This window comes from Acinonyx jubatus, chromosome B1, assembly GCF_027475565.1.
Source record: "Acinonyx jubatus isolate Ajub_Pintada_27869175 chromosome B1, VMU_Ajub_asm_v1.0, whole genome shotgun sequence".
In the NCBI taxonomy this organism is placed as follows: Eukaryota; Metazoa; Chordata; class Mammalia; order Carnivora; family Felidae; genus Acinonyx; species Acinonyx jubatus.
The window spans coordinates 190090637-190115745 of record NC_069382.1 but is presented as its reverse complement, the minus strand read 5'-3'; the positions used below and the strand labels follow the sequence as shown (position 1 = coordinate 190115745).

At 39.1% G+C, this 25109-nt stretch overlaps 1 protein-coding gene across 6 annotated transcripts in view; it reads left to right on the top strand.

Moving 5' to 3' along the window:
• CC2D2A (coiled-coil and C2 domain containing 2A) overlaps nt 1-25109 on the top strand; it is a 149566-nt gene extending 124457 nt beyond the window's left edge. For 4 of the 6 annotated variants that reach the window (XM_053217552.1, XM_015072980.3, XM_053217551.1 and 1 more), the window contains 7 exons: nt 6803-6892; nt 8732-8845; nt 10288-10422; nt 19778-19900; nt 21468-21526; nt 23223-23400; nt 24774-25109. In XM_053217552.1, coding sequence (XP_053073527.1) covers nt 6803-6892; nt 8732-8845; nt 10288-10422; nt 19778-19900; nt 21468-21526; nt 23223-23400; nt 24774-24962 — 888 coding nt within the window. In that variant the 3' untranslated portion in view covers nt 24963-25109. The remainder of the gene's footprint in view (nt 1-6802; nt 6893-8731; nt 8846-10287; nt 10423-19777; nt 19901-21467; nt 21527-23222; nt 23401-24773) is intronic. The other 2 variants (XM_053217555.1, XM_053217553.1) reach the window with 1 other exon arrangement.

The window sequence follows — 25109 nt, the reverse complement described above, 5'->3', positions numbered from 1 at the left end:
TTTATTTAAATTCTAGTTAGTTAATATATAGTGCAATATTGGTTTCAGGAGTAGAATTTAGTGATTCATCACTTACATACAACACCCAGGGCTCATCCCAACCAGTGCCCCCCTTAGTGCCCATCACCCATCTAGCCCATCTTCCATGCACCTCCCCTCCAGCAACCCTCAGTTTGTTCTCTGTAGTTAAGAGTCTCTTATGGTTTATTTCCCTCTGTTTTTATCTTGTTTTTCCTTCTCTTCCCCTATGTTCATCTGTTTTGTTTCTTAAATTCCACATATGAATGAAATCACATGGTATTTATCTGACTTCTTTCATTTAGCATAATACACTCTAGCTCCAGCCACAGCATTGCAAGTGGCAAGATTTCATTCTGTTTGATGGCTGAGTAATATTCCATTGTGTATATTTCCCACACCTTCTTTATCCATTCATCGGTCGATAGACATTTGGGCTCTTTCCACAGTCTGGCTATTGTTGATAGTGCTGCTATTAAAATCAGGATGCATGTACCCCTTCGATTCTGTACTTTTGTGTATCCTTTGGGTAAATACTAATAGTGCAACTGCTGGGTTGTAGGGTAGTTCTATTTTTAACTTTTTAAGAAACCAACTATATGGTTTTCCAGAGTGACTGCACCAATTTGCATTCCCACCGACAGTGTGAGAAGGTTCCCCTTTCTCCACAACCTCACCAACATCTGTTGTTTCCTGAGTTGTTAATTTTAGCCATTCTGACAGGTGTGGGGTAGTATCTGTATTTCCCTGATGATGAGTGATGTTGAGCATCTTTTCATGTGCCTGTTAGCCGTCTGTATGTCTTCTTTGGAAAAATGTCTATTCATGCCTTCTGCCTATTTCTTAATTGGATTATTTTCAACAGGCATTTTAACAGAATGATTATTCACCATTCTTAAGTGAATACTGTAACCCAGAACTATCTTTAGAGAGTAGATAGTATAGGAAGTAGTTGCTGCTAATAAGTCATTAACATGATAATTTAGCAACAGGTGATGGTGTATCTTTTTGCAGATATAGATATATCAAAAAAAAAAAAAACAAACAAAACACCTGTGTTCCACATTTCCTTTACTTTTTTTATTAATCAATTTGTATTAAAAACCATAATAGGGACTTCCTTCTATTCCTTCTCGTAAAAGGGAAAAAAATTTCTCCCAGGAGAGAACATAGAGGAGTGATGAAGAAAATATTTAAACCATTTTTAAAATCACGGCTGACATAGAAATAAGGTGAGGGGGAAAGTCAGAGCCAGGAAACAACAAAGCAGATTCCACACGGGTGAGAGCCTGGAATAGCATTTGCTCTGAGGTTGTCAGATAATTCCTAATGCCTGGACCTGGGCTTTAGCAAGCCACAGGGCGACTGGGGAAGGAGGTAGTGCCAGGTATGGTGCCAGGGCAGGGAGGAGGGTCAAACTAGACACTCGGGTGCAGAGCTGGGACTCTTGACAGGTAATGTCAATGATGAGTAAGCCAGGAAATACCCTGCTTTGCAGAAGGAATCCTGCCTGTTTCAGCCTTGACTCTGGATGGAAGAGAAACAAGATAAGTCTCCCCAAGGAGTTCCCAATAACCAAGTTGTATTTTTTCACACCAGCAACTAAAACTCACACTACCTGTATGACCAAACAAAACTTCAGCTGAAAATATCATTGAAAGTATTTCCCTGTTGGTAATGCCCCTAAATCCCTGTCAGAAGGAAACACAAATCTTTCTAGAAGAATGCTCTTTAAACTCAGCCTTAAAGAGAAAAAAAAAGTTCCAAAGTTCCAAACAACACAAACATATAAAAGATCATCGAAGAAGAAATAAGTCACCATGAAGAGGGTAAGAGTTAGCAAACACAACAAACCACAGAATTGGGCCACAAAGAGTGCAGATATTAGAATTATTAGACTCGGCCTATAAAATAGATATGTTTAATAAGTTTAAGAAATCTAAGCAATTGAGGGGCACCTGGGTGGCTCAGTCAATTGGACGTCCAACTTCAGCTCAGGTCATGATCTTGTGGTTCATAGGTTCGAGCTCTGTGTTGGGCTCTGTGCTGACAGCTTGGAGCCTGGAGCCTGCTTCGGATTCTGTGTGTCTCTCTCTCTGTCTCTGCCCCTCCCCCTCTCATGCTCTGTCTCTCTCAAAAATAAATAGTAATCATTAAAAAAAATGTTTAATAAATCTAGGGAATTGAAAATGAAACAAAAGAAAAATAGGCAGATTGCAAAAATATTGCATAGTACTTACAGAAATATAAAATAATTAAAAATAGAAAGTGAACAAATAGCTTAAGCAGAACATCAAGTACAGTTAAATACAGACTTAAGTTATATACAGGTAAGTACAGAGAGTTAGTGAGCTGGAATTTACATGCAAAGAAATTACTTGGAATATAGCACAGAGATAGCCAAAAAACAGAAGATGAAAAGGAAAGGTTAAGAGACATGGAGGACAGAGGGAGGAACACCAAATCACACATGAAAGGAGAAAAGCAATGTTCAAAGAGAGCTGAGAGGGGCACCTGGGCGGCTCAGTCGGTTAAGCATCCGACTTCAGCTCAGGTCACGATCTCGCGGTCCGTGAGTTCGAGCCCCGCGTCGGGCTCTGGGCTGATGGCTCAGAGCCTGGAGCCTGCTTCCGATTCTGTGTCTCCCTCTCTCTCTGCCCCTCCCCCGTTCATGCTCTGTCTCTCTCTGTCTCAAAAATAAATAAACGTTAAAAAATAATAATAAAATAAAAAAAAAAAAGAGAGCTGAGAATGTGTTAAGATCTGACGAAAGACAACGATCCTCTGATGCAGGAAGCCCAATATACCCTACACAGGATAAAATGAAATTAAAATCTAGGCATATTGCAGGGAACTACAAAGATGATCTTAAAGCAGCTGAAGAGAAAACAGATTTTCTACAAAAGAACAATGATCCGACCAATCAACTTCTCAGCTGCACAAATGAAGTCAGAGAAGGAATAATATCTTCAAAAGGCTGAAAGAAAATAACCATCGAACTAGTAATTTATATCCAGTGAAACTGTCTTTCACACAAACATTGGGAGAATTTACAACCAAAAGAGTCTCACTTAAGGAATTTCTAAAAAATAGCCTTCAAAGAGAAGGAAGGCTCTCAGAAAATCCTAGGTGTGACACTAAACAGTAGATAAAGAAAATGGGAAACTTGTGAGTAAATGGAGACAGGCATTGTCTTCATATCAGTAATAACAGAAGTGAGGGTGAAAAGTAGTGACAAAACAAAAATCCTGGAAAAAACTGCGTATATGTCAGGACAGGATTGATGAGGATATTTTAATGCACTTATATTTCCCAAGAGGAGAGTCAAGGTATTTATTAACTTTTAGAGTTTAAGTTAAATATTCTCATTGAAATTCCTAGATTAATCACTTAAAAGAATAAAAGAAAGTATGTATAACTTGCAAAATTAACAGGAGATAAAATAATGAAATGGGGGTGAAGAAAGTGGGGAGGGAGAAAAAAAAGAAACATAGAAAAAAGTATGAGAAATAGAAAGCACAGAATAAGGTGGTTAAAATGGCCGAAATGTTTACCAGTAATCACAATCAGAGCAAAGAGATTAAACTTTCTGATTAAAAGACAAACAAAGACTGTCTGGGCGCCTGGGTGGCTCAGTCAGTTCAGGTCTGACTTTGGCTCAGGTCATGATCTCACGGTTCGTGGGTCTGAGCCCCACATCGGGCCCACTGCTGTCCGCTCAGAGCCTGGAGCCTTCTTCCGATTCTGTGTGTCCCCCTCTCTCTGTCCCTCCCCTGCTTACAGTATGTCTCTCTGTCTCTCAAAAGTAAATAAAACCTTTAAAAAGATTAAAAAAAAAAAAAGACAAAGGCTTGTCAAACTAGATGTTTAAAACCATTTATAGTGGAACTTGACAAACTGATTCTAATATTTATATGGTAGTGCAAAGGGTCAAAGTAGCTTAGACATCTGGAGGAGTAAGAAGGTGTCGGTGGGAAGATTTGCCACACCGTATACCCAGACTACTTACAAGACCATAGTAATTAAAGTAAAATGGTATTGACACACAGATAACAGAAAAATGGAAAAGAATAAAAAGTCCACTCAAATATGACCCACTCAAACCTGACACATGACAAAGCTGGCTTTGGAAATTACTAAGGAAAAGACTGACTATTACATAAATTTCACTGGGATCATTGATTTTTACATATAGGGAAAATAAAAATAGACTCCTACTTCACAGCATTCAAGGGCAGATAGATTGAGTACTTAAATATGGAAGCATTTTTTTTAAGTTGATTTATTTACTTTGAGAGAAGGCAGGGGAGGAGCAGACAGAGAGGGAGAGAGAATCCCAAGTAGGCTCCCCACTGTCAGCCTAGAGTCCGATGTGGGGCTCAATCTCATGAACTGTGAGATCATGACCTGAGCCTAGACCAAGACTTGGAGGCTTAACCAACTGAGGCACCCAGGTGTCCCTAAATATGAAGGCATTTTTTATCTGTATGACTTGAGGTAGAATTTCTTAAATAAGATAGAAAAAGGCACAAGCTATAAAGAAAAAGAAAAATACATTTGGCCATATTGAAAGGGCGAACTTAGGGGCACAAGGGTGGCTCAGTGGGTTGGGAGTCTGACTCTTGGTTTCGGCTCAGGTCATGATCTCACGGTTCTCAAAACTGAGTCCCTCCACCGGCTCTGAGCTGACAACAAGCAGCCTGCTTGGGATTCTCTCTCTCCCTCTCTCTCTGCCCCTCTCCTGCTTGCTCTCTCTCTCTCTCTAAACTGAGTAAATAAACTTAAAAAAAAAAAGGTGAGAACTTGGGTTTATCAAAAGACACCACAAAGGAAATGAAAAGCCACAAATAAGGTGTTTACAACATATATAATAGCCAAAGGAATACCAACTAGAATATATTTTTAAAAACACCTGCAAATCAGTAACAAAACGTGCAGAATACTGAAATAGAAACTCACGGTGGGACTTGTCCTGCCAGCCAGGGGCCATTTCCCCTAGTTATAGCCAGTTGGGCTGGTGATGAGATGGAGGGTAGGAATGTCTTTTATTATTTGAGTTCAGAGAAGACACAAGAGGCTTCAGATGGGGCCTGAAGGATTGGGCCAAACCTCGCGTCCACCACCAGAGCCCTCTTCCAAGCAGACACGTCCAAGGCCCGGCTACCTCCCAGCCCGTTCAATGGACTGCTGTCACAGTGCACACGGGGGCCGTGCCGGCCACCGCCGCCAGCAGAGCGAGCCCTTCCCCCAAAGACTGGTGCCTGGTGCGGGGCCCGAGGCCCGCAGCACCGCCACACTCCTCCCCCACCAGTGCGTACCAGGAGCGAAGACAGAGAGCTGGAGGTTCGTAGGTTTTCCAAAGGAAAAGAAAGCGGCGTTCCTAACCAGGCAAACCCTCACCAAGCAGGTAGCTTGCTGGGTTTGGAACAGGCTGAGAAGAAAAGTAGTGGGACAGCCCTTTGGAGAAAGCCATTCTTCCAGGGCCCCTGCATTTCTTGAGCTTGGCAGGGTTGCTCACCCTCTCTGGTCTCGTTCTTGGCAGGATTCCTTGTTAGAAGTTTTATTTATGTTTTGTGCACCTCACCTGAGCACGTGAATGAAAGAGTGGCAATTGGAAAAGCTGCGCTTTCTTCATAGCCTGTGGGTCTCCTTACAACGAAACTAGGGGGGTGTGACCCCACCGGCCTACCAACCTACTACCGTGAGATTCATTTGGGAGAAACCAGCTGTAACTGTTTAAAAATCACTGTTTCACTCTGTTAATTCAACAAGGATAGGAATGGCTGTGCCAATACAAGTTTTCTCCTTTAAAACGAACAAAAAAGAGGGGCATCTGGGTGGCTCAGTCGGTTGAATGTCCGACTTCAGCTCAGGTCATGATCTGGAAGTTCCTGAGTTCGAGCCCGAGGCTGCCTCAGATTCTGTCTCACTCTCTCTCCGCCCCTCCCCCACTCGCACTTTGTCTCTCCCTCTCTCAAAAATAAAGATTAAAATTAAAAAAAAAAAAATTCAGAGAAGTGTAAACTTGAAAGGCCAAATAAGCATATGAAAAAGATGTTCAACCTGCTTAGAAGTTGCATGAATAGGAGCTATAACTACAATGATGCCCTGATCTTTGTTTCTAAATACGATTATCCTCTAAAAAGCTCCTTAGAGAAGTGGCTGCTTTTTGGACTGGGCTAGAGAAAATACAAGATGATTGTAGAAAGTCTTTCTAGGGGTGCCTGGGTGGCTCAGTTGGTTGAGCCTCCAACTTCGGCTCGGTCATGATCTCGCGGTCTGTGAGTTCAAGCCCTGCGTCGGGCTCTGTGCTGACAGCTCAGAGCCTGGAGCCTGTTTCGGATTCTGTGTCTCCCTCTTTCTTGCCCCTCCCCCGCTCATGCGCTCGCGCGCGCTCTCTCTCTCTCTCTCTCTGTCAAAAATAAATAAACATAAAAAAAAATAAAAAAAAAAAAAAAGAAAGTCTTCCTATACCATCAAGTAAGGAAGTGCAGGAAAAAAAAAGGGAGAGAGAACATTTCAAAGAGACCTAGGAGCCAGTGTCTTCATCTGTAAAAGGATATTAACAGTGACCTCCTTCCTAGGATGCTTGGAGAGGGTGAAATGAGTGTTAACACAACACCTAGCTTGGTAAGCACTTAGCCCTCACTTCATTCCGCACACATCAATTTTGTGATATATAGAACTCTTACAAGAAAATGAGGTCGAATATCTAGGTATCTATTTTATCAGAAATTAATTTTTTCAAACAGGAACTGTTTAATTATTTTTTTTGCTTAAACAGGAACTGGTGGCCCGGTATGTGTCATTGATTCCTTTCTTGCCTGACACTGTTTCATTTGCTGGCATCTGTGACCTGTGGAGCACATCTGACGTAAGTAGTTCTCCCTCACAGATTGACCAGTTTGAGCTGACTTCACTGAATATTGGCCAAAGGCTCGTATAATTTTAAATTGCAACATTCATTAGTCCTTATAAAAATCCATTTGGTCATCTGTTTGACAGGATGAGCTAAATTCTGAAGTATTTTGTCTTTCTGGTTCAATTTGCCCGAGTTCAGAAATTACGAAAAACTTTTGTTATTTGTACAAATAATAACAAAAAGTACTTCAGGTATCTTAATACTGATTTAGCCTCCCAGTATTACCTCAGCAATATTCCAGCTTTATTCATTAAAAGAAAAAAAATCAAAATGACACTCTATATTACATTTGGAAATTACATACTCCACAACTGATGGGCTTTTTATGGCAAACCGTGTCATTACTGATTCAGTATGTATTTCCTGGTCACACACCACATATCACACACTGTACTAAACTGTGGCTATGAGCAAAATAAACATGGCCTCTGCCCTCCTAGAATTTGCGATCCACGTATGTTACGATACATCCAAATGGCTCCTAGGTAGTAGGACACAAACACATACCTTATCACAGGTATTCTGCTTCTGGGTCTCATGTGGTGCTGTGTCTGCATAAAATTAAACTATGTTACACAACTCCTGTTAAGGATAGCTCTAAACCAAAGAAATTTAAGCACATCTTATTATTTTTGTTGAAATTCAGGTACACTTTAAATTTTTGCTCCCCAGTCTACTTTGGCAACATAATGTTGACAGTATTAGAGGTAACATTTCTGTAACCTCAAGACATCTAAAGAAAATATGCAAAGGACAGAATAATTCGTGTGCCGTAGAGCCAGACTGGCTTTACCGCTTCCTAAGTATTACCTCACCTGTGTTTCCATTTCCTCATCTATAAAACTGGAAGATGAGTACTTCCCTCAAGGGTTTATTCTAGGATGAAATGAGTTAATGCATGCAATATGCTTAAAATAATTTGGGGGCAGGGAAAGGGGAGATATGAGTAAGCAGAGCACAAATGATTTTTAGGGCAGTGAAAATTCTGTGATACTCTAATGATGGGTACATGTCATTACACATTTGTCAAAACCCATAGAATGTACCACACCAAGAGTGAACCCTACTGTAAGCGGTGGACTTTGGGTAATTAATTATGACATGTCACTGTAGGTTTCTCCATTATTAACACTCAGACCACTCTGTAGGTAGATGTTGACAGTGTGTGGAAACAGAGGTAGATGGAACATTTCTTCTTCCCGACTTTGCCGTGAACCTAAAACTGCTCTAAAAATAGTATTTAAAAACATATTCAACACACAGGGAGCTATTATCTATAAATTCAAAATGAAGAGTAAAAGTTTGAAATTTGTCTCCCCTACTCATAGTGGTGATTCTAGGAATCCATGGAATCGATGTCAGAGAAAATACCATGTCCGATAGAAGTGTTCTGTCTTTCTTTAATTTTTTTTTAATGTGTATTTATTTTTGAGAGAGACAGAGCATGAGCAGGGGAGAGGCAGGGAGAGAGGGAGACACAGAACCCGAAGCACACTCCAGGCTCCGAGCTGTCAGCACGGAGCCGGACGCGGGGCTCGAACTCACAAACCGCGAGATCGTGACCTGAGCTGAAGTTGGACGCTCAACCGACTGAGCCACCCAGGCGCCACTGTGTTTTTCTTTTTTAATGATTTAAAACATAGTATCAAAATCTGGAAACAGATTTTTAAAATAGGTCTATTTATACTTTAAGGCACTAATTTTAACAGTGACTTTTGAAAAACCCTGTATGTCCAATCCAGAATGAAGCAGTCAATCTACACAGGGTAATTTTTCTTTTCTTCCTGTCAGCAATTTCTTGATCTCCTGGCAGGAGACGAAGAAGAGCATGCGGTTTTACTGTGTAATTATTTTCTCTCCCTGGGTAAAAAGGCCTGGCTGGTGATGGGCAGTGCTATTCCTGAGGTAAGACCACACAGGCTGGCTCCTACAGAGGAGTGTAGTTGTCTAACATGGCTGTTATGTTCCAGAAAATGAACAGTACTAATTTGCATAGCGATCCTTCGAGTTGCAAGGCAAGTGGCCCAGAGATTCCATTATGGGCAGAGAGAACCAGTGATTAGACATGAAATCGTTTTTCCAGTGGCACTTGGACTCTGATCGGTGCTTCAGATCAGGGGCTTTTTTTCCTCAAATCTGAACCGTTGACCACTCAAAGGCCCCACCTGACTCTGTCCTTGTAGTATGAGCCCACATCTGCCCATGTTACTAAGAATTCTGATTCCCTTAGTGATCTAGTGTTAGATCACTAGTGGCAAGGTGAGAGATCTCCCTTCTCATGCCCACTGCTTCCTCAGGCACCTGCTACTAAGCAGCAGGTACAGCAGAACAGAGCAGACAACCTCAGCAGCAAAGAAAAGAATGTTAGCAGCTATCTTTTGATATCATTATTGTTCATCTTATTAGACTGGAGACAGCAAACGATTAGAATTTGTTTCCCCAGCCCACAGCAAATATCCCTCAATTTGGGGCGCGTTTGGGGTAGTTGGGGGTACGAGTTTAGAAAATTCACGTGAATTGAAGCAGTGTATCCAAAGAGTGTATCAAAAAGAGGCCACAGGGCTCTAGGACTCCTCGGGAATTAAGTAGCACGAGTTGCCACTAGGCAGGTAGGATCACATCCGAGAAACGGATGCATTCTCCACCGTCATCTTCCAGAGAGCCTGGTAAAAGGAAGAGAACACTAGGCTAGGAAGTCACAAGACCCGAGTTCCAGGCTCTGCCTATTCCTCATGAGCTGTGTGGCTCTAAGCGAGTCAGTTCACAACTCTGAGCTTTTAAGGAAACTAGGATAATTTTTACCCTGCCTTCCCCAAAAGGCTGTTGTAAGCAGCAAAGCAAATCCATACAGGAGCAGTAAATGAATAAATGTTCGCTATTGGAATTAAAAAAAAAGAAATCCAGTAAGACTCAAGTATTCTGAGTAAAAAGTTAAAGTACTTCTTCAGACTCAATCCCCAAACCCACCCACCCCCTAGGTGTGTTCACTGTTAACAGTTTGGTATGTTTTTCAAAACATCTTCTATGCATTTACATAATTATAAAAGTGTATCAAGTACTAGTTAATGTAGTACTCAGGCATAATCGTTGGCCTTCTCAATACTTAATCAGTTATCCCTGTTTGGTCTATTACAAGGCAGTAGCAGATACGTGCATTTTGCAAAAAGGAACATTTGATTTTATTTCTTAAATCCAGTGCAACCTAGAACTTCAAACTAGTTTCCACCATTAGCCATTAATTTTAGAAATTAGGGGTCCAACTAAAATAACGAATTGTGTATGCAAACTAATCTTGACTTCAATTGCATAATTAGTTGGAAGTTGTTTTAATGACTATTTTCCTTCAGGGTCCAACTGCCTATGTTCTAACTCGGGAGCAAAGTCACTATTTAATATGGAATCCCTGCAGTGGACATTTTTATGGACAATTCGATACATTCTGTCCCTTAAAAAGTGTGGGCTGTTTAATAGGTCCCGATAATGTAAGTATTACCATTGGATGGCTTTTTTTTAATTGACCTGATTTACTATTTTATGTATCAAAAAAAATGTATATAATCATATACATATACCAGTTAAATGTAGTATCAAGCACAGTGGCAACAATAATAACTTTTAGTTGAATTAGTCGCCTGATCAGCTGAGAAGAATGAGGGTAAGGAAAATATATAGAACTTAGATGCAGAGGACCTGAGTTTGTGTCCTGGCTCTGTCCTCAGTGTGTTTTGAGAGCTAAGTGAGGCAAATCTACCACCTGGGAAAACTGGGTCCCTCCCTTCCATCCTTCTTCCTTTTTCTTCCCCCGCCCCTTTCCTCCTTCCCTTCCCCTTTTAAAGACAGATTCCCAGGACCACCAGGTGATTCTGGTTACACCCAGTTTTGGAGGCACACTTAATTACGAAGGGTACTGTAAAAGACTGGTTAAAAACAGGAGTTACGAGGTCCGAGTACCGGAGTTTAAACTTCAGTGTCATCACTTACTAGCTGTGTGAGCTTGGGAAAGTTTCTTATGTCATACAGCCTCAGCTCCTTCACTGGAGGTAACAATGGTAGCAATTATGTTGTAGAGTGTTGTAAGCTGCAGACGAGATGATCAATGCAAAGCAGCTAACAAACAGGGATAACTCTTTACTAACTGCTGTCATTCTTTTTATCATCATTCTCTACCTTAGTGGTCTCTGAACTTTAGGCATCTGTCAGAAAAATCATTTGAGCATGCATCCCCAATGTGTATTTTGTACTGAAGTACCATTAACATAGTGTTATATTAGCTTCCCGTGTACAATACGATGATTCAATAATTTTATAGATTACTCAGTACTCACCTTAAGAAATGTGCTCTTGATTGCCTTTATCTATTTCACCCATTCCCCCAACCCACCTCCCTCCAGCAACCACCAGTTAGTTCTCTGTGTTTAAGAGTCTGGGTTTCTTTGTTTTGGTTTGGTTTGGTTTGTTTGTCTTTTTGACTTACCTTAAATTCCACATACGCTTAAAGTCATATGTTATTTTTCTCTGACTTATCTCACTTAGCATTATACCCTCTAGGTCCATCCAATTATCACAAATGACAAGATCTCATTCTTTTCTATGGCTCAGTAATATTCCATTGTATATATATGTACCATATCTTCTTTATCCATTCAGTCTATCAGTGGACACTTGGGTTCTTTCCTTATCTTGGCTATTGTAAATAGTGCTACAATAAATAAAAGAGGTGAATATATCTTTTCAAATTGTTTTCGTTTTCTTTGGGGAAATACCCAGTACCGGAATTACCGGATCATACGGTAATTCCTTTTCCTCCACATCCTTGTCAACACTTGTTCTTTCTTGTCTTTTTGATTTAGTCATTCTGACAGGGGTAAGGTGATATCCGTGTTTCGCTTTTTTTTTTTTTTAATGTTCAAATAGCGTTTCATGAAACACAAATGTACTATATTTATAGAAGATATTTTTTTACTTTAGAAACATTTTTATTATTTCAAGTATTTAGTTAACATACAGTGTGATATTAGTTTCTTGTGTGCAATATAGTGATTCAACACTTCCATACATCACCTTGTGTTCATCACAAGTGCACTCCTTAATGCCTATCACCTGTTTCACCCATCCCCCACCTACCTACCCTCTGGTAGTCATCAGTTTGTTCTCTACAATTAAGAATTTGTCTCTCGATCTGTCTCTTATTTTTTTCCCTTTGCTTGTTTTGTTTCTTAAACTCCACATATGAGTGAAACCATGTGGTATTTGTCTTTCTCTGACCATATATACTCTCTAGCTCCACTCATGTCATAGCAAATGGCAAGGTTTATGGCTGAGTAATATTCTATTGTACATATATAGTTCTTTATCCATTCATCTATCGATGGACACTTGGGCTGCTTCCATAATTTGGCTATTGTAAATAATGCTATAATAAACTTAGGGGTACATATATCTTTTTGAATTAGTGTTTTCATATTCTTTGGGTTAATACCCTGTAGTGGAATTACTGGATATGGCAATTCTTTTTAATTTCTTGAGAAGTCTCCATACAGTCATACAGTGGTTGCACCACTTTGCCTTCCCACCAAGAGTGCACAAGGATTCCTTTTGCTCCACATCTTTGTCAACACTTGTTTCTTAGATTTTTGATTTGAGTCATTCTGACAGGTGTGAGGTGCTATCTCATCGTGATTTTGATTTGCATTTCCCTGATGACTAGTGATACTGGAAGTCTTTCCAAATGTTTGTTGGCCATCTGTATGTCTTCTTTGGAAAAATGTTCATGTCTTCTGTCCATTTTTTAATTGGATTACTTGGGGTTTTGTTTTGTTTTCTGGTGTTGAGTCATGTAAGTTCTTTATGTATTTTGGATACTTACCCTTTATCGGATATGTCATTTGCAAATATCTTCTCTCATTCTATAGGTTGTCCTTTAGTTTTGTTGTTTCCTATGCTGCACAGGTTTTGTTTTTTTTGTTTTTTTGTTTTTTTGATGTAGTCTCAGTATTTTATTTTTGCCTTTGTTTCCCTTCTCTCAGGAGACATATCTAGAAAAATGTGGCTACAACCAATATCAGAGAAATTACTACTGGTTCTCTCTTCTAGGATTCTTGTGGTTTCAGGTCTCATATTTAGACCTGTAACCTATTTTGAGTTTTTTTTTTCTGTGTGTGTGGTGTAAGAAAGTGGGCCAGTTCATTCTTTTGCATGTCTTCCCAACACCATTTGTTTTTCCCCTTGCATATTCTTGCCTCCTTTTAGAAGATTGACTATATAAGCATGGGTTTATTTCTGGGCTCTCTATTCTGTTCTATGATCTATGTGTCCATTTTTGTGCCAATACCATACTGCTTTACTACACCTTTGTAGTATTTCTTGATATCTGGGATTGTGATACCTCCAGTTTTGTTCTTCTTTTTCAAGATTGCTTTGTCTATTCGGGGTCTTTTGTGGTCCCATACAAATTTGGGATTTGTTCTAGTTCTATGAAAAATGCTTTGGTATTTTGATAGGGATTGCATTAAATCTGTAGATTGCTTTGGCTAGTATGAACATTTTAACAATATTTGTTCTTCCCTCTATGACGAGGGAATATTTTTCCATTTGTTTGTGTCAATTTCTTTTGTCAATGTTTAATAGTTTTCAGAGTACAGGTCTTTCACCTCCTTAGTGAAGTTTATTCCTACATATTTTATTATTTTTAGCACAATTGTAAATAGGATTATTAATTTCTGCTATTTCATTATTAGTGTATAGAACTGTAACAGATTTCTTTATATTAATTTTCTATTCTGCAACTTTACTGAATTCATTTATCAGTTCTAGGAGTTTTTGGTAGAATCTTTAGGGTTTTCTTTATATAGTATTATGTCATCTGCAAATAGTGAAAGTTTTATTTCTTCCTTACCAATTTGGATGCCTTTTCTTTTTGTCTGATCGCTATGGCTAGGACTTCCAGTACTATGTTGAATAAAAGTGGTGAAAGTGAACATCTTTGCCTTATTCCTGATGTTAGAAGAAAAGCTCTCAGTTTTTCACCATTGAGTATCATGTGGGTTGTGGGTTTTTCATATATGGCCTTTATTATGTTGAGGCATGTTCCCTCTAAATCTTTGTTGAGAGTTTTTATCATGAATGGATGTTGTACTTTGCCAAATGCTTTTTTTCATCTGTTGAGATGATCATATGGTTTTTATCCTTTTTCTTGTTAATGTGATTTGTTATGTTGATTAATTTGTGAATATTGAGCCACCCTTGAATCCTTAGAATAAATCCCACCTGATCGTGGTGAATGACTTTTTAAATATATTTTTTATTTGGTTTGAGGATATTTTGTTGAGGATTTTTTGCATCTGTGTTCATCAGAGATACTGGCCTGTAGTTTTCTCTTTTTGTGGTGTCTTTGTCTGATTTTGGTGTCACGGTAATGCTGGCCTTGTAGAATGAATTTGGAAGCTTTCTTTCCTCTTCTATTTTTTGGAATAGTTTGAAAAGAGTAGGTATTAACTCTTCTTTAAATGTTTGGTAGAATTCACCTGTGAAGCCATCTGGTCCTAAACTTTTGTTAGTTTTTTGACTACTAATTCAATTTCATTGCTAGTAATTGGTATGTTCAAATTTTGTATTTCTTCCTGATTTAGTTTTAAGTTACATATTTCTAGAAATTTATCCATTTCTTCTCCATTTCTTCTAAGTTGTCCAGTTTGTTGGTATATAATTTTTCATAATATTCTCTTAAAATAATTTCTATGGTCAGTTGTTCTTTCTCTTCCTTCATTTCTGATTTTGAGTCTTTTTTTTTTTCCCCCTTGATGGGTCTGTCTGGTTAAAGGTTTATCAATTGTTTGTTTACCTTTTCAAAGAACCACCTCCTGGTTTCTTTTTTCTTTTTTCTTTTTTTTTTTTATCTTTTTCACTTATTTCTGCTCTGATCTTTATTATTTCCTTCCTTCTACTGGCTTTGGACTTTTTTGTTCTTCTCTTTCTAGCTTCTTTAGAAGCTAGCATAAAAATAACATACCATGGGGAAGCATGCTCAAATGATTTTTTTCTGACAGATGCGTGAAGACTGAAAGGAAGGGATGGAAAAACATTTACCACACAAATGGAAATTAAAATAAGCTGGGGTAGTAGTATTTATATTGGACAAAATAGACTTTAAAGACTACAACAAGAGACAAAGAATGCTATATAATAATAAAGGGAATAGTCTAAGAAGAGGATATAACAGTTGTAAATATCTATGCAACCAAGATAGGAGCACCTTAACACATAAAGCAACTATTAACAGACATAAGGGGAAAAAAATTGACAGTAATACAATAAGGGTAGGGGACTTTAACACCCCACTTATATCAATGGATAGATTATCCAGGCAGAAAATCAGCAAGGAAACAGTGGCTTTGAATGACACGTTAAACCAGGTGGACCTAACATATATACAGAGCATTCCATCCAAAAACAACAGGATACACATTCTTTTTAGGTACACATGGAACTTTCTCCAGGATAGATGTGTTAGGCCACAAAACAAGTCTTAATGAATTCAAAAAGACTGAGATCATATGATGCATTTTTTCTGACCACAGTGGTTATGCAATTAGAAATCAATCACAAGAAAAAAAAATCTGGAAAAAACACAAATACATAGAGGCTAAATAAAATGTTACTAAACAAAGAATGGTTGAACCATGACATCAAAGAAGAAATTAAAGGGGCAGCTGGGTGGCTCAGTTGGTTAAGTGTCCGACTTCAGCTCAGGTCATGATCTCGCAGTTCGTGAGTTCAAGCCCCATGATGGGCTCTGAGCCCATCATGTCAGCTGTGCTGACAGCTCAGAGCCTGGAACCTGCTTCAGAATCTGACTCCCTCTCTCTTTGCCCCTCCCCCACTCATGCTCTGTCTCAAAAAATAAATACACACTAAAAATATTTTTTTAAAGGAAATTAAAAAATACATGGAGACATATGAAAATGACAAACAAAATCTTTGGGATGCAGTAAGAGCTATTCTAAGAGGCAAGTTTATAGCAATACAGGCCTACCTCAAGAAACAAGAAGCTCCATTACATTTGCAGTACTATGATTTTTACAAATTGAGGGTTTGTGGCAACTCTCTGCCAGGCAAGTCAGTCAGTGCCATTTTCCAACAGCATTTGCTCGCTTTGTGTCTCTGTATCATGTTTTGGTAATTCTTGCGCTATTTCAAACTTTTTCATTATTATTATATTTGTTATGATGATCTGTGATCAATGATTATAATTTGCTGAAAGCCTAGATGATGGTTAGCCATTTTTTAGCAATATTTTTAATTAAGATATATACATTGTTTCTTTAGGCATGATGCATGCTATTGCACACTTAATAGACTACAGTATAGTGTAAACATAACACGCATATGCACTGGGAAACGAAAATACTCATTTGACTTACTTTATTGTGATATTCACTTTATCAGAGCGGTCTGGAGCCAGACCCACAATATCTCAGAGGTGTGCTTGTACCATTGCGCCTCTTTCCTTTGCTTCCAAAATGATTCAATTACTAATTATATCCCCTGCTTCTACATTCTCAGTACATTCAGACTTTAACCCTTTTAATAATCTAGCTCCTCTTCCCCTGACTCTGAGTAGCACCATTGTTTTGCTAATGGATAAATAAATCCAATGGTTTATTCTCATTCCTCATTCTCCTCTCCTTTTCTATGGCACATGACATGACTAATACCCTTTTCATGAAAAGAACACTTCCCCCTCCTTGGTTTACAGATAAAGGACTGTTTGGTTTTCATTTTCTCTGCAAGTTTCTTAGTTTTCTTTCACTGGCTTTTCTTACCCCTTAAAAGTAGATGTTCCTGAAGATTCTATATTTAGATTTCTTACAGTCCCATACTTATCATTATTAATTGTAGCTCTATCTAGGTTACCCTGGCAGAGAAGTTATAATCCTGTCACTAGCCCCAAAATCTTTGGATCCTGAATTTTCAACTGACTTCCAGACTCCTAACTGCTTTATCAAAATCTCAAACTTGGCACACACACCCAAAACTCCAATCTTTTCCCCCTTGTCTCCAAAACCAGCTCCTCCTCCTGGCTTCCCATTTCTATGGATGTCAATTACCCAGATTCACACTGCAGAATGGTCCTTGATTTTCTCTCTCCCTTACTTCCTCCTATTTCAATCCTATTAACAGATACCAAGTCATATAGGTTCTACCTGTTCTGTTTCCCAGGCCATGCCTTATTGCTTCACCCTGCATTACTATAAATAAATAATCTCTCCAATTCAATCCATTATTTGATACACTAATACCTGATTAAGTTTCTGAACATTCAGCTTCATCATTCTATGGCTTAAAAAGTACTTATCGGAAGTACCTCATTACATACAGATTTAAGAATAAAATTTTCTCCTTGTATTTCAAAGTCCTGTATAATCTGACTTCAACTTTTCCAACACTATTTCCCACTACTCTTCTGCACATTCCCTACTCAACAGCCAAACTGTAATTATTAAAGACCCTGCCTTCTTAAAACAATTTCTTGAATTCCAAGTATCAAAGCCTCCTACATCACAGACTGCCACTTCTATCCTTCCCTGTGTTTTTTTTTTAAATTTCTCCAAACTTGAAAAAGCAGAAGCTCAAAGCAAGTTCGTCAAACATCTTTGCTATCTATACTTTCTCCCTAGGAACATATATATGCTAATGATCTCTAAATGTATCTCTAGCTCACCTAGCTCCCAGAACTTCAGACTGAAATATCCAACTGTCTCTTCAACATCTTCATATAGATGTCAGATATCTCAAACTTGATGTGCCCAAACTTGAACTCCAATTTCCTTTTGCAGTCTGACTTCAATAAATAGCAATTCCTTTGGTGCAGTTACTTAGGCCAAAATCCTTGGAGTCACCTTTGGTTCCTCTTTCTCCCACAACCAATTCATTAGCAAATCCTACTGGCTTCATAGTATATCCAGAGTCTGACCATAGCTCACCAATTTCACTGCTTCTATATTGGTCCACACTACTGTAGCTCTTACCTGGATTATTTGAAATAGCTTCCTAATGGGAAACTTCACTACTTGCCCTTATCCCCTTCAGTATAGTCTCAAAGCAACAGAGAATATTAGTGTTAGAATGGAAGGCAGACTATGTCACCCCCTCTGCTTAAAATACTCCAATGGCTTCCTTGCTCACTCTAAAAGCAAATACCCAAACTTTTAAACTAATCCACAAGGCTTCCTATGACTTGGCTGGCATCCCATCCCACCAGTTTCTGTCCTCCACAGATCTCATCTCTTACTTGCTCCAGCTTGCTCACTCTTCCAAAGCTACCATCTTCCTTGCTGTTCCTCAACACATCAAGCAGGTTTGCATTTGCTATTTCCTCTGCATAGATGACCTTCCCCCTTACTGGATATCATCATAATATTGTCCCTCAATTCTTGCATTTCTGATCACATGTCATCTTTCCAGTGAGAATTTCCCTGCCCACCCTGAAACTCCACATCTCTTCCCGTGTCGTTTTCTCCACAGCCTTTGCACGGTTAGCTGTTGCCACAGTAAAAATAGTAAAAGCCCATCCCCAAACTAAATGGCTTCAGATAGCTATTCTCATGGATCTGTGGGTCAGCTGGGACAGCTGTGCTTCATGTGTGTTTATTCTGGGACTCGGCAGTGACAATGACAGAAGCACAAGAAGGCAAGCAGGAACACACGGAACCCCTTAAGCTTAGATTCAGAAGTTACACAAGGGCACTTCTGTCCCATTCTGCTGGCCAGAAGTCAAGGAGCAGGAACATCTCAACAACCCTTTCAGTGGGAGGAGATGCAGACAAAGTAACATGGCGAAGAGTGTGAGTATAGGACGGGATGAAGAACTGAGGTCAATGAAACAAGCTGCTACATCATGTAACATCATCTGACAATCCCATATGTTTACTTATTTGTTCACACTATGTTCTCACTAGCTACTGCAAAAAGGTAGAAACTCCGATTCATTCACTACTTTGTTCCAAGTGACTAAAACTGAGCCTACACACGTAAGATACTTGATAAATATGTTGAATGGACAAATTTACCACTCATGCAGTCATTCAATATGCCTACTATATACCAGAAGCTATGCTATATGCTAAAGATAGTGAATAAAGCACATGGCAACTGTCCTTAAGACAACAAGGTAATATCTAGTGAGGAAGCAGGTGTAGGCCATTATTAACAATGATACACACTAATAATAAAAAATTAGCAAACAATTATTGAGCACCTATGTAACAGGCATTGTTCTAAGAGGTATAGATAAATTAACTAATTTAATCTCCTCAACAATTTTATGAGGTGGGTACTATTACCCAGTTTTATAAAGGAGGAAAGAGAGGTACACAGAACTTAAATAAATCATCCAAGGTCGCACAGTTAGTAAATGTTGGGGCCAGAATTCAAATCCAAATGGCCTGGTTCAGAACCAATATGCTGCATGCCTCAACAAGACAGGCGCTAGTCAGAGATGCTGTGGAAGCAAAGAGGTACACACCTAACTCAATTAGGACACTAGAAAAGCCAGCCTCTCCTAAAAAGTTTAAATTTTCTTATCAGGAACTATCTTATTTTATCAACCTACAATCAACGTAAGGCGCACCTCAAGTTCAGATATGAAAAAATGTGAAAAAATGGCCAATGACAATTTTATGTCTGATTATAAAATGCACGCTGGTTTTACAAATCAAAATGTGCAAAAAATGTGTGTGTTCTCTTGCTGTCGGCTTCCTCTTTACACATGCGCACACACACTCACACACGTATGTACTTCTGCTGCCATATATGCTAAGTCAGTCTTGTCTTTTTTAGATTTGGTTTAATATTCAACGACATGACTCTCCACTACGGATAAATTTTGATGTCACCAAGCCCAAGCTATGGAAGCCTTTCTTTTCAAGAAGTCTTCTATATCCTGGCCTTTCCAGTGTTCAGGTATAATTCTTCTATTAACAATGTAGACTAAGAAAAGTGGGGGGTTTTAAATCATTATACTGGGTAGCCAGGTATTTTTTGACGTTTAGTTCTATTTCTAGATATTCAGTTAAAAATAATGTTTCTCAAACTTATTTGAGCCCACTCACAATAAGAAAGTACCACCATTATCGTGAACCAGTATATACAAATGTGGAAAAACAAATTTTGATATAATGAGCCTCAGGCCATTAAAGTACCACAAAATATATTCTTACTTAATTTTTTAAATGCTGGACTCATTTCACTAAATTAATCATCAGATTTCATGACTGCTATTAAAACATGACGTCATACCACAGGGCATGAGCCACTAGAGGCTCGTAAAGTTAATTTAGAGGGTCCTGGCTGTAGTAAGATTGTTACGTAGTAAGCATGAAAATTGTTTACTAATATTTTTGTTAGCTACATGTTTATATGTGTGTGTGTATACTGAGTGTGCAGTGTAAAATCTTTTTACTGTGATCCAGACCTTTCCAAAAAGTTTAAAAAACAGTGCTCTAGAGAAATTCTTCCATGTGTACAAGGTGACATATACGAGACTGTTTTCATAGAAAGATTCTAGCCTAAAAACTGGAGTTAGATGAGATAAAATACATATAGTACATAATGGAATCTTTTTTAAATTTTTTAACGTTTATTTATTTTTGAGAGAGAGAGACAGAGCATGAACGGGGGAGGGGCAGAAAGAGAGGGAGACACAGAACCGGAAGCAGGCTCCAGGCTCGGAGCCATCAGCCCAGAGCCCGCCGCGGGGCTCGAACTCACGGAACGTGAGATCGTGACCTGAGCTGACGTCGGACGCTTAACCGACTGAGCCACCCAGGCGCCCCCATAATGGAATCTTTTATAGTAGTTACACGAATGAATCAATGTCAATAAATCTTATTAGCACTCTAAAAATATGTATGTTATTATCTCTAAAGGTAATGTTAAGGGAGGAAAGGTAAGCTGCATATTCACAGTATAAAATATTGCATAAATAGACTTGTCCAATCACTATGTTGTACACCTAAAACTCATGAACATTGTGTGTCAACTATACTTTAAAAAAAAAAACTATTACATAAAGTTTAGAAAATACCCAAACGAAAACAACACATTGTTTAGGGATACACAGATCTGTGATAAAATCATAAATACATTTTATTAACTTGCCTGTTTCTACCAGGTGTGATGTAAACACCAGGAGAGCAGGGATTTTTATTCATGACTATATACCCATCACCTGAAAAAAATGCCTGGCTCACAGTAGTTGTATGTTGAACCAAAGTGCTAAAAAACAAATTCAGGTCCTGGTTACCTCTGTGATGAGAAAGGAGATGAAAATGAGAAAGAACCAAACCGCCATAATTTATTTGTGATATTGTACTTCAGGTGGGTCATGGGTACATTGGCATCCATTATAATCTATCTGAAAGTCTGAGATTTTGTAACTTTTTAAAAAAGATTTAGAAAAGGATGTATAGCTATTCAAATTCAAGTTAAGTGTTTTTCTGGAATTTCTGAACTATTTCCTCTTTTATAGCCAGAAGAACTAATTTACCAGCGCACAGACAAAGCGGCCGCAGCTGAGCTACAAGACAGGTCATACAATACCCATAAATCCACATGCAATCTGTCACTAGGAGTGCAATCCCAAACTAAACAATTCTCAGCCTGGATCCATAATCTGAGCAGTTAAACTTTAGTTCATGTTTAGAGACAGATACCAAATACAGATGTGATCTCTAAATGCCACAGCCCAAAGGGCGGATGGAACAAACAGAAGTGAGCTCCAGCAATGACAGGTAGTTTTCCAAAACTTTACCTCAGATTAGAGTTCAGCATCATGTTGTTATGGCTCCTGTTCAGACATGTCATAATCCTCAACTTAAAATATGCCTCTTTTGTCCAATAGTGGCTTACTGAACTGCAGCTAGTTTATAAACCGAACACATGGGGAAGTCTGGTCTCTATGAGATTTAATGATATTAACTCCCCATAATCCTCATAACCCTGTAAAACAAAACTTACTCTTCCAGTTTTGCAAATGTGGAAACCGAGGTTCAGAGAGGTCAGCATACTTGTTAAGTGTTAGAGGGGGCTTCTGTGCCCAGCCAGGTCTTTCTGATTTCAAAGCCTGTGTGCTCTTTCTATTGTATCAAGCTGTGTAAAGAGCAGCATGTCAAACACACAAGAATAACTGTGACACTTTTTAAGTTATTACGACTAGAAGACACCAATTTATTCTCAATTTCAAATCTATATAAAGCCTTACTGGAGACCCCCACCTAGAGCAACTAACTCCCCCCAAAAGTCTTTTTTGTTTCTTCTGATGGTTTCAGGATACTGTATTAATTAGACCCACATCATTTATTCTTCCAATACTGATGAAGTGTGTGGCAATTCACCCATACTCTCTTGCTCGGGCCATCTTGAAACCCAGAATGAAAATATGTAGAATGTGCCAAACAAGAAGTGGATCCTACAGCTACTGAGCAGTGGGGAGCTGGCTGGTCCCCTAAATCTGTGCTTGGTTAGGGATACACAGGAGGCTTTAGAATTGACAGGGTTTTGACTCAAACCCCAGCTCCCTTGCCATTGTCAACTCACTTATCCTACTTCAAACTGTCCCCAGGTAAGTAAAATCCACCCATAGAGTCACTGTTAGGATTAATGTTTATTAACCTTTGAGAGAGAGACAGAGCATGAGTGGGACAGGGGCAGAGAGAGAGGGAGACACAGAATCCCAAGCAGGTACCAGGCTCCAGCTGTCAGAACAGAGCCCAATGTGGGTTTCGAACTCAGGGATTGTGAAATCATGACCTGAACCGAAGTCAGATGCTTAACCAACTAAGCCACCAAGGTGCCCCCAAGTCACTGTTAGGATTAAATAAAAATTAAAAAAAAAAAAGCATTTTGCACAGTACCTGGTTAAAAAAAAAAAAAGGCTCAATAAATGGTAGCTATTTTCCTTTATTCTGTGTTTGAAACTTAATTTTTGATACCCTGCTTTATAGCTAATATGACAGGTACTGGATCCACAGGATATAAAGCTTAGTGAGGATGGCTTTTCTGAAAACAGTTTTGAGGCAATCTAGGAAAACAATACTCATCAACAGAAATCACAGCACAGGGTAAAGAATCAACATGTGGCATTAACAGCCCTACAGAGAGTTAAGGCTTTCAACATAAATGCGCCTAGTGAATGACCATGTCACTGAATCCCCACCGCATACAAGCTGTACCTTTGCTGACAGAATCCAATCAGCAAAAGATGGAGCTTCTTTTTTATAAACAGGATTGAAAAAATACTCAAAGAGAAAATCATGGACTGGCGGCCACGGCATCTGACCAGGTGGAACAGGTACTGCACCTCCGCGCTACGACACTTCCTGCCTCTGTTAGAGAGAAGCCGAGGAGAGGACGTGGAAGACGACCACAGAGGAGAGCTGCTCAAGCAGCTGGGAGACTACCGGGTAAGTGCGATGGCTCTAAACTGAGCCTGTGGACTGCATTTCAAATTGGAAATTGCTTGGTAATGGATTTTTGGAATCAAAATGCTGACTCTGCTCTCCAAAGCACATAGATGTAGCGGCATAGGCTAAAGGATGTAATTAAAAGTTCACATCTCAGTAATTAAGCTATTATTAAACAGCAAAATGCCTCTAGACACTGAAAATGCTAAGAGAGTAATGCAATGAAAAATACCTTAAATAAAATGCATTCAAAAGTCTTGAATACAATTAAAATATCTGGCTATATCCTATTAGGCTCAACTGTGCATAAAGGTGAAACCAACCAGGGGCGCCTGGGTGGCTCCGTTGATTAAATGTCCGACTTCGGCTCAGGTCATGATCTCGCGGTCCGTGAGTTCAAGCCCCGCATCGGGCTCTGTGCTGACAGCTCAGAGCCTGCAGCCTGCTTCGGATTCTGTGTCTCCCTCTCTGCCCCTCCCCCAAAATTAAATTTTGTGCTCTCTCTCAAAATTAAATTTAAAAACGTTTAAAAAAATTTTTTAAAAAGGAAAATTCTCATTAATACGTGTGCCCTCCTGCCTGTCAGTAGTGCTGTGTTCACATCCTACAGCCAGATAATAAAACCTAGAAAGCAGTCTCAAACTAAGACAGTAAGCCTTGTTGGCTGAACAGCATGACGTCAAGTTGGACATTTAATTCTATTCACGGACTACAACTAGGTTTTCAGCGAGGCTGTCTTCAAGGAACAAAACACGTAATTCAGTCTTGGGCAATGAAAAGAATTCATTGGCTTATTTAAGTCACAGTATCAGAGTGCACCAGTCTTCTTGAAGTCTTTCCACCCTGCCCTCCACCGCGCAGCGGTGTTGGGCTCGCTGTTTTCATGGTATCCAATAGCGGAACAGCTCCAGGGCAGGACTCACGTCTGCACGCACACTGTGCAGAGCAGGCGAGAGCATCTGCGTGCCATTATTCCTATCCAGTTTCCTGAGACTCACTTTGACAGATCAGTCAGTGTGGCCACAGGGAAAGAGTGTTGATTAGCTGAATCCAGGTCCCTGGAAACACATGGGTTACCACACAAACTCGGGGCTATCAGGCAGAGGGAAAGGAAGTGGAGGGTGGCTGGGTGCTAACAGCTGTCTTATACACCAATATACTAGCAACTAAACAAAAGAGCCATCTGGCCCCTCTCCATTTTGTGTATTGCTAATATATAGTTGAATAGAAGAGCAGAACTAAACAAGTGACTTTGAGATGCAGAAGAAGACAAGAGAATTAAGAATTGCGTATGTTTACATGAAGAAAAAATACAATGAAATCTTCAAGCTTCACTAATGACTACAAATCTTGGTTGTGTTTTTTTCCTTCAGTTCTCTGGATTTCCCCTTCACATGCCCTATTCTGAACTGAAGCCTTTAATTGAAGCAGTATATAGCACTGGAGTACATAATATTGATGTTCCTAATGTTGAATTTGCTTTAGCTGTATATATCCACCCATACCCCAAAAATGTTTTGTCTGTTTGGATCTATGTTGCCTCTCTCATACGCAACAGGTAACTTTTTTCATCGTATACTTTTTGTATCATGTAGAAACTATTTCATAGGACAATAATCTTAAGTGATATTGATCACATCAGAAGGAAGAAATTATTTGTAAATAATGAAAATGATTGTTTTCAAAATAAATGTTTTTATTTAGTAGTC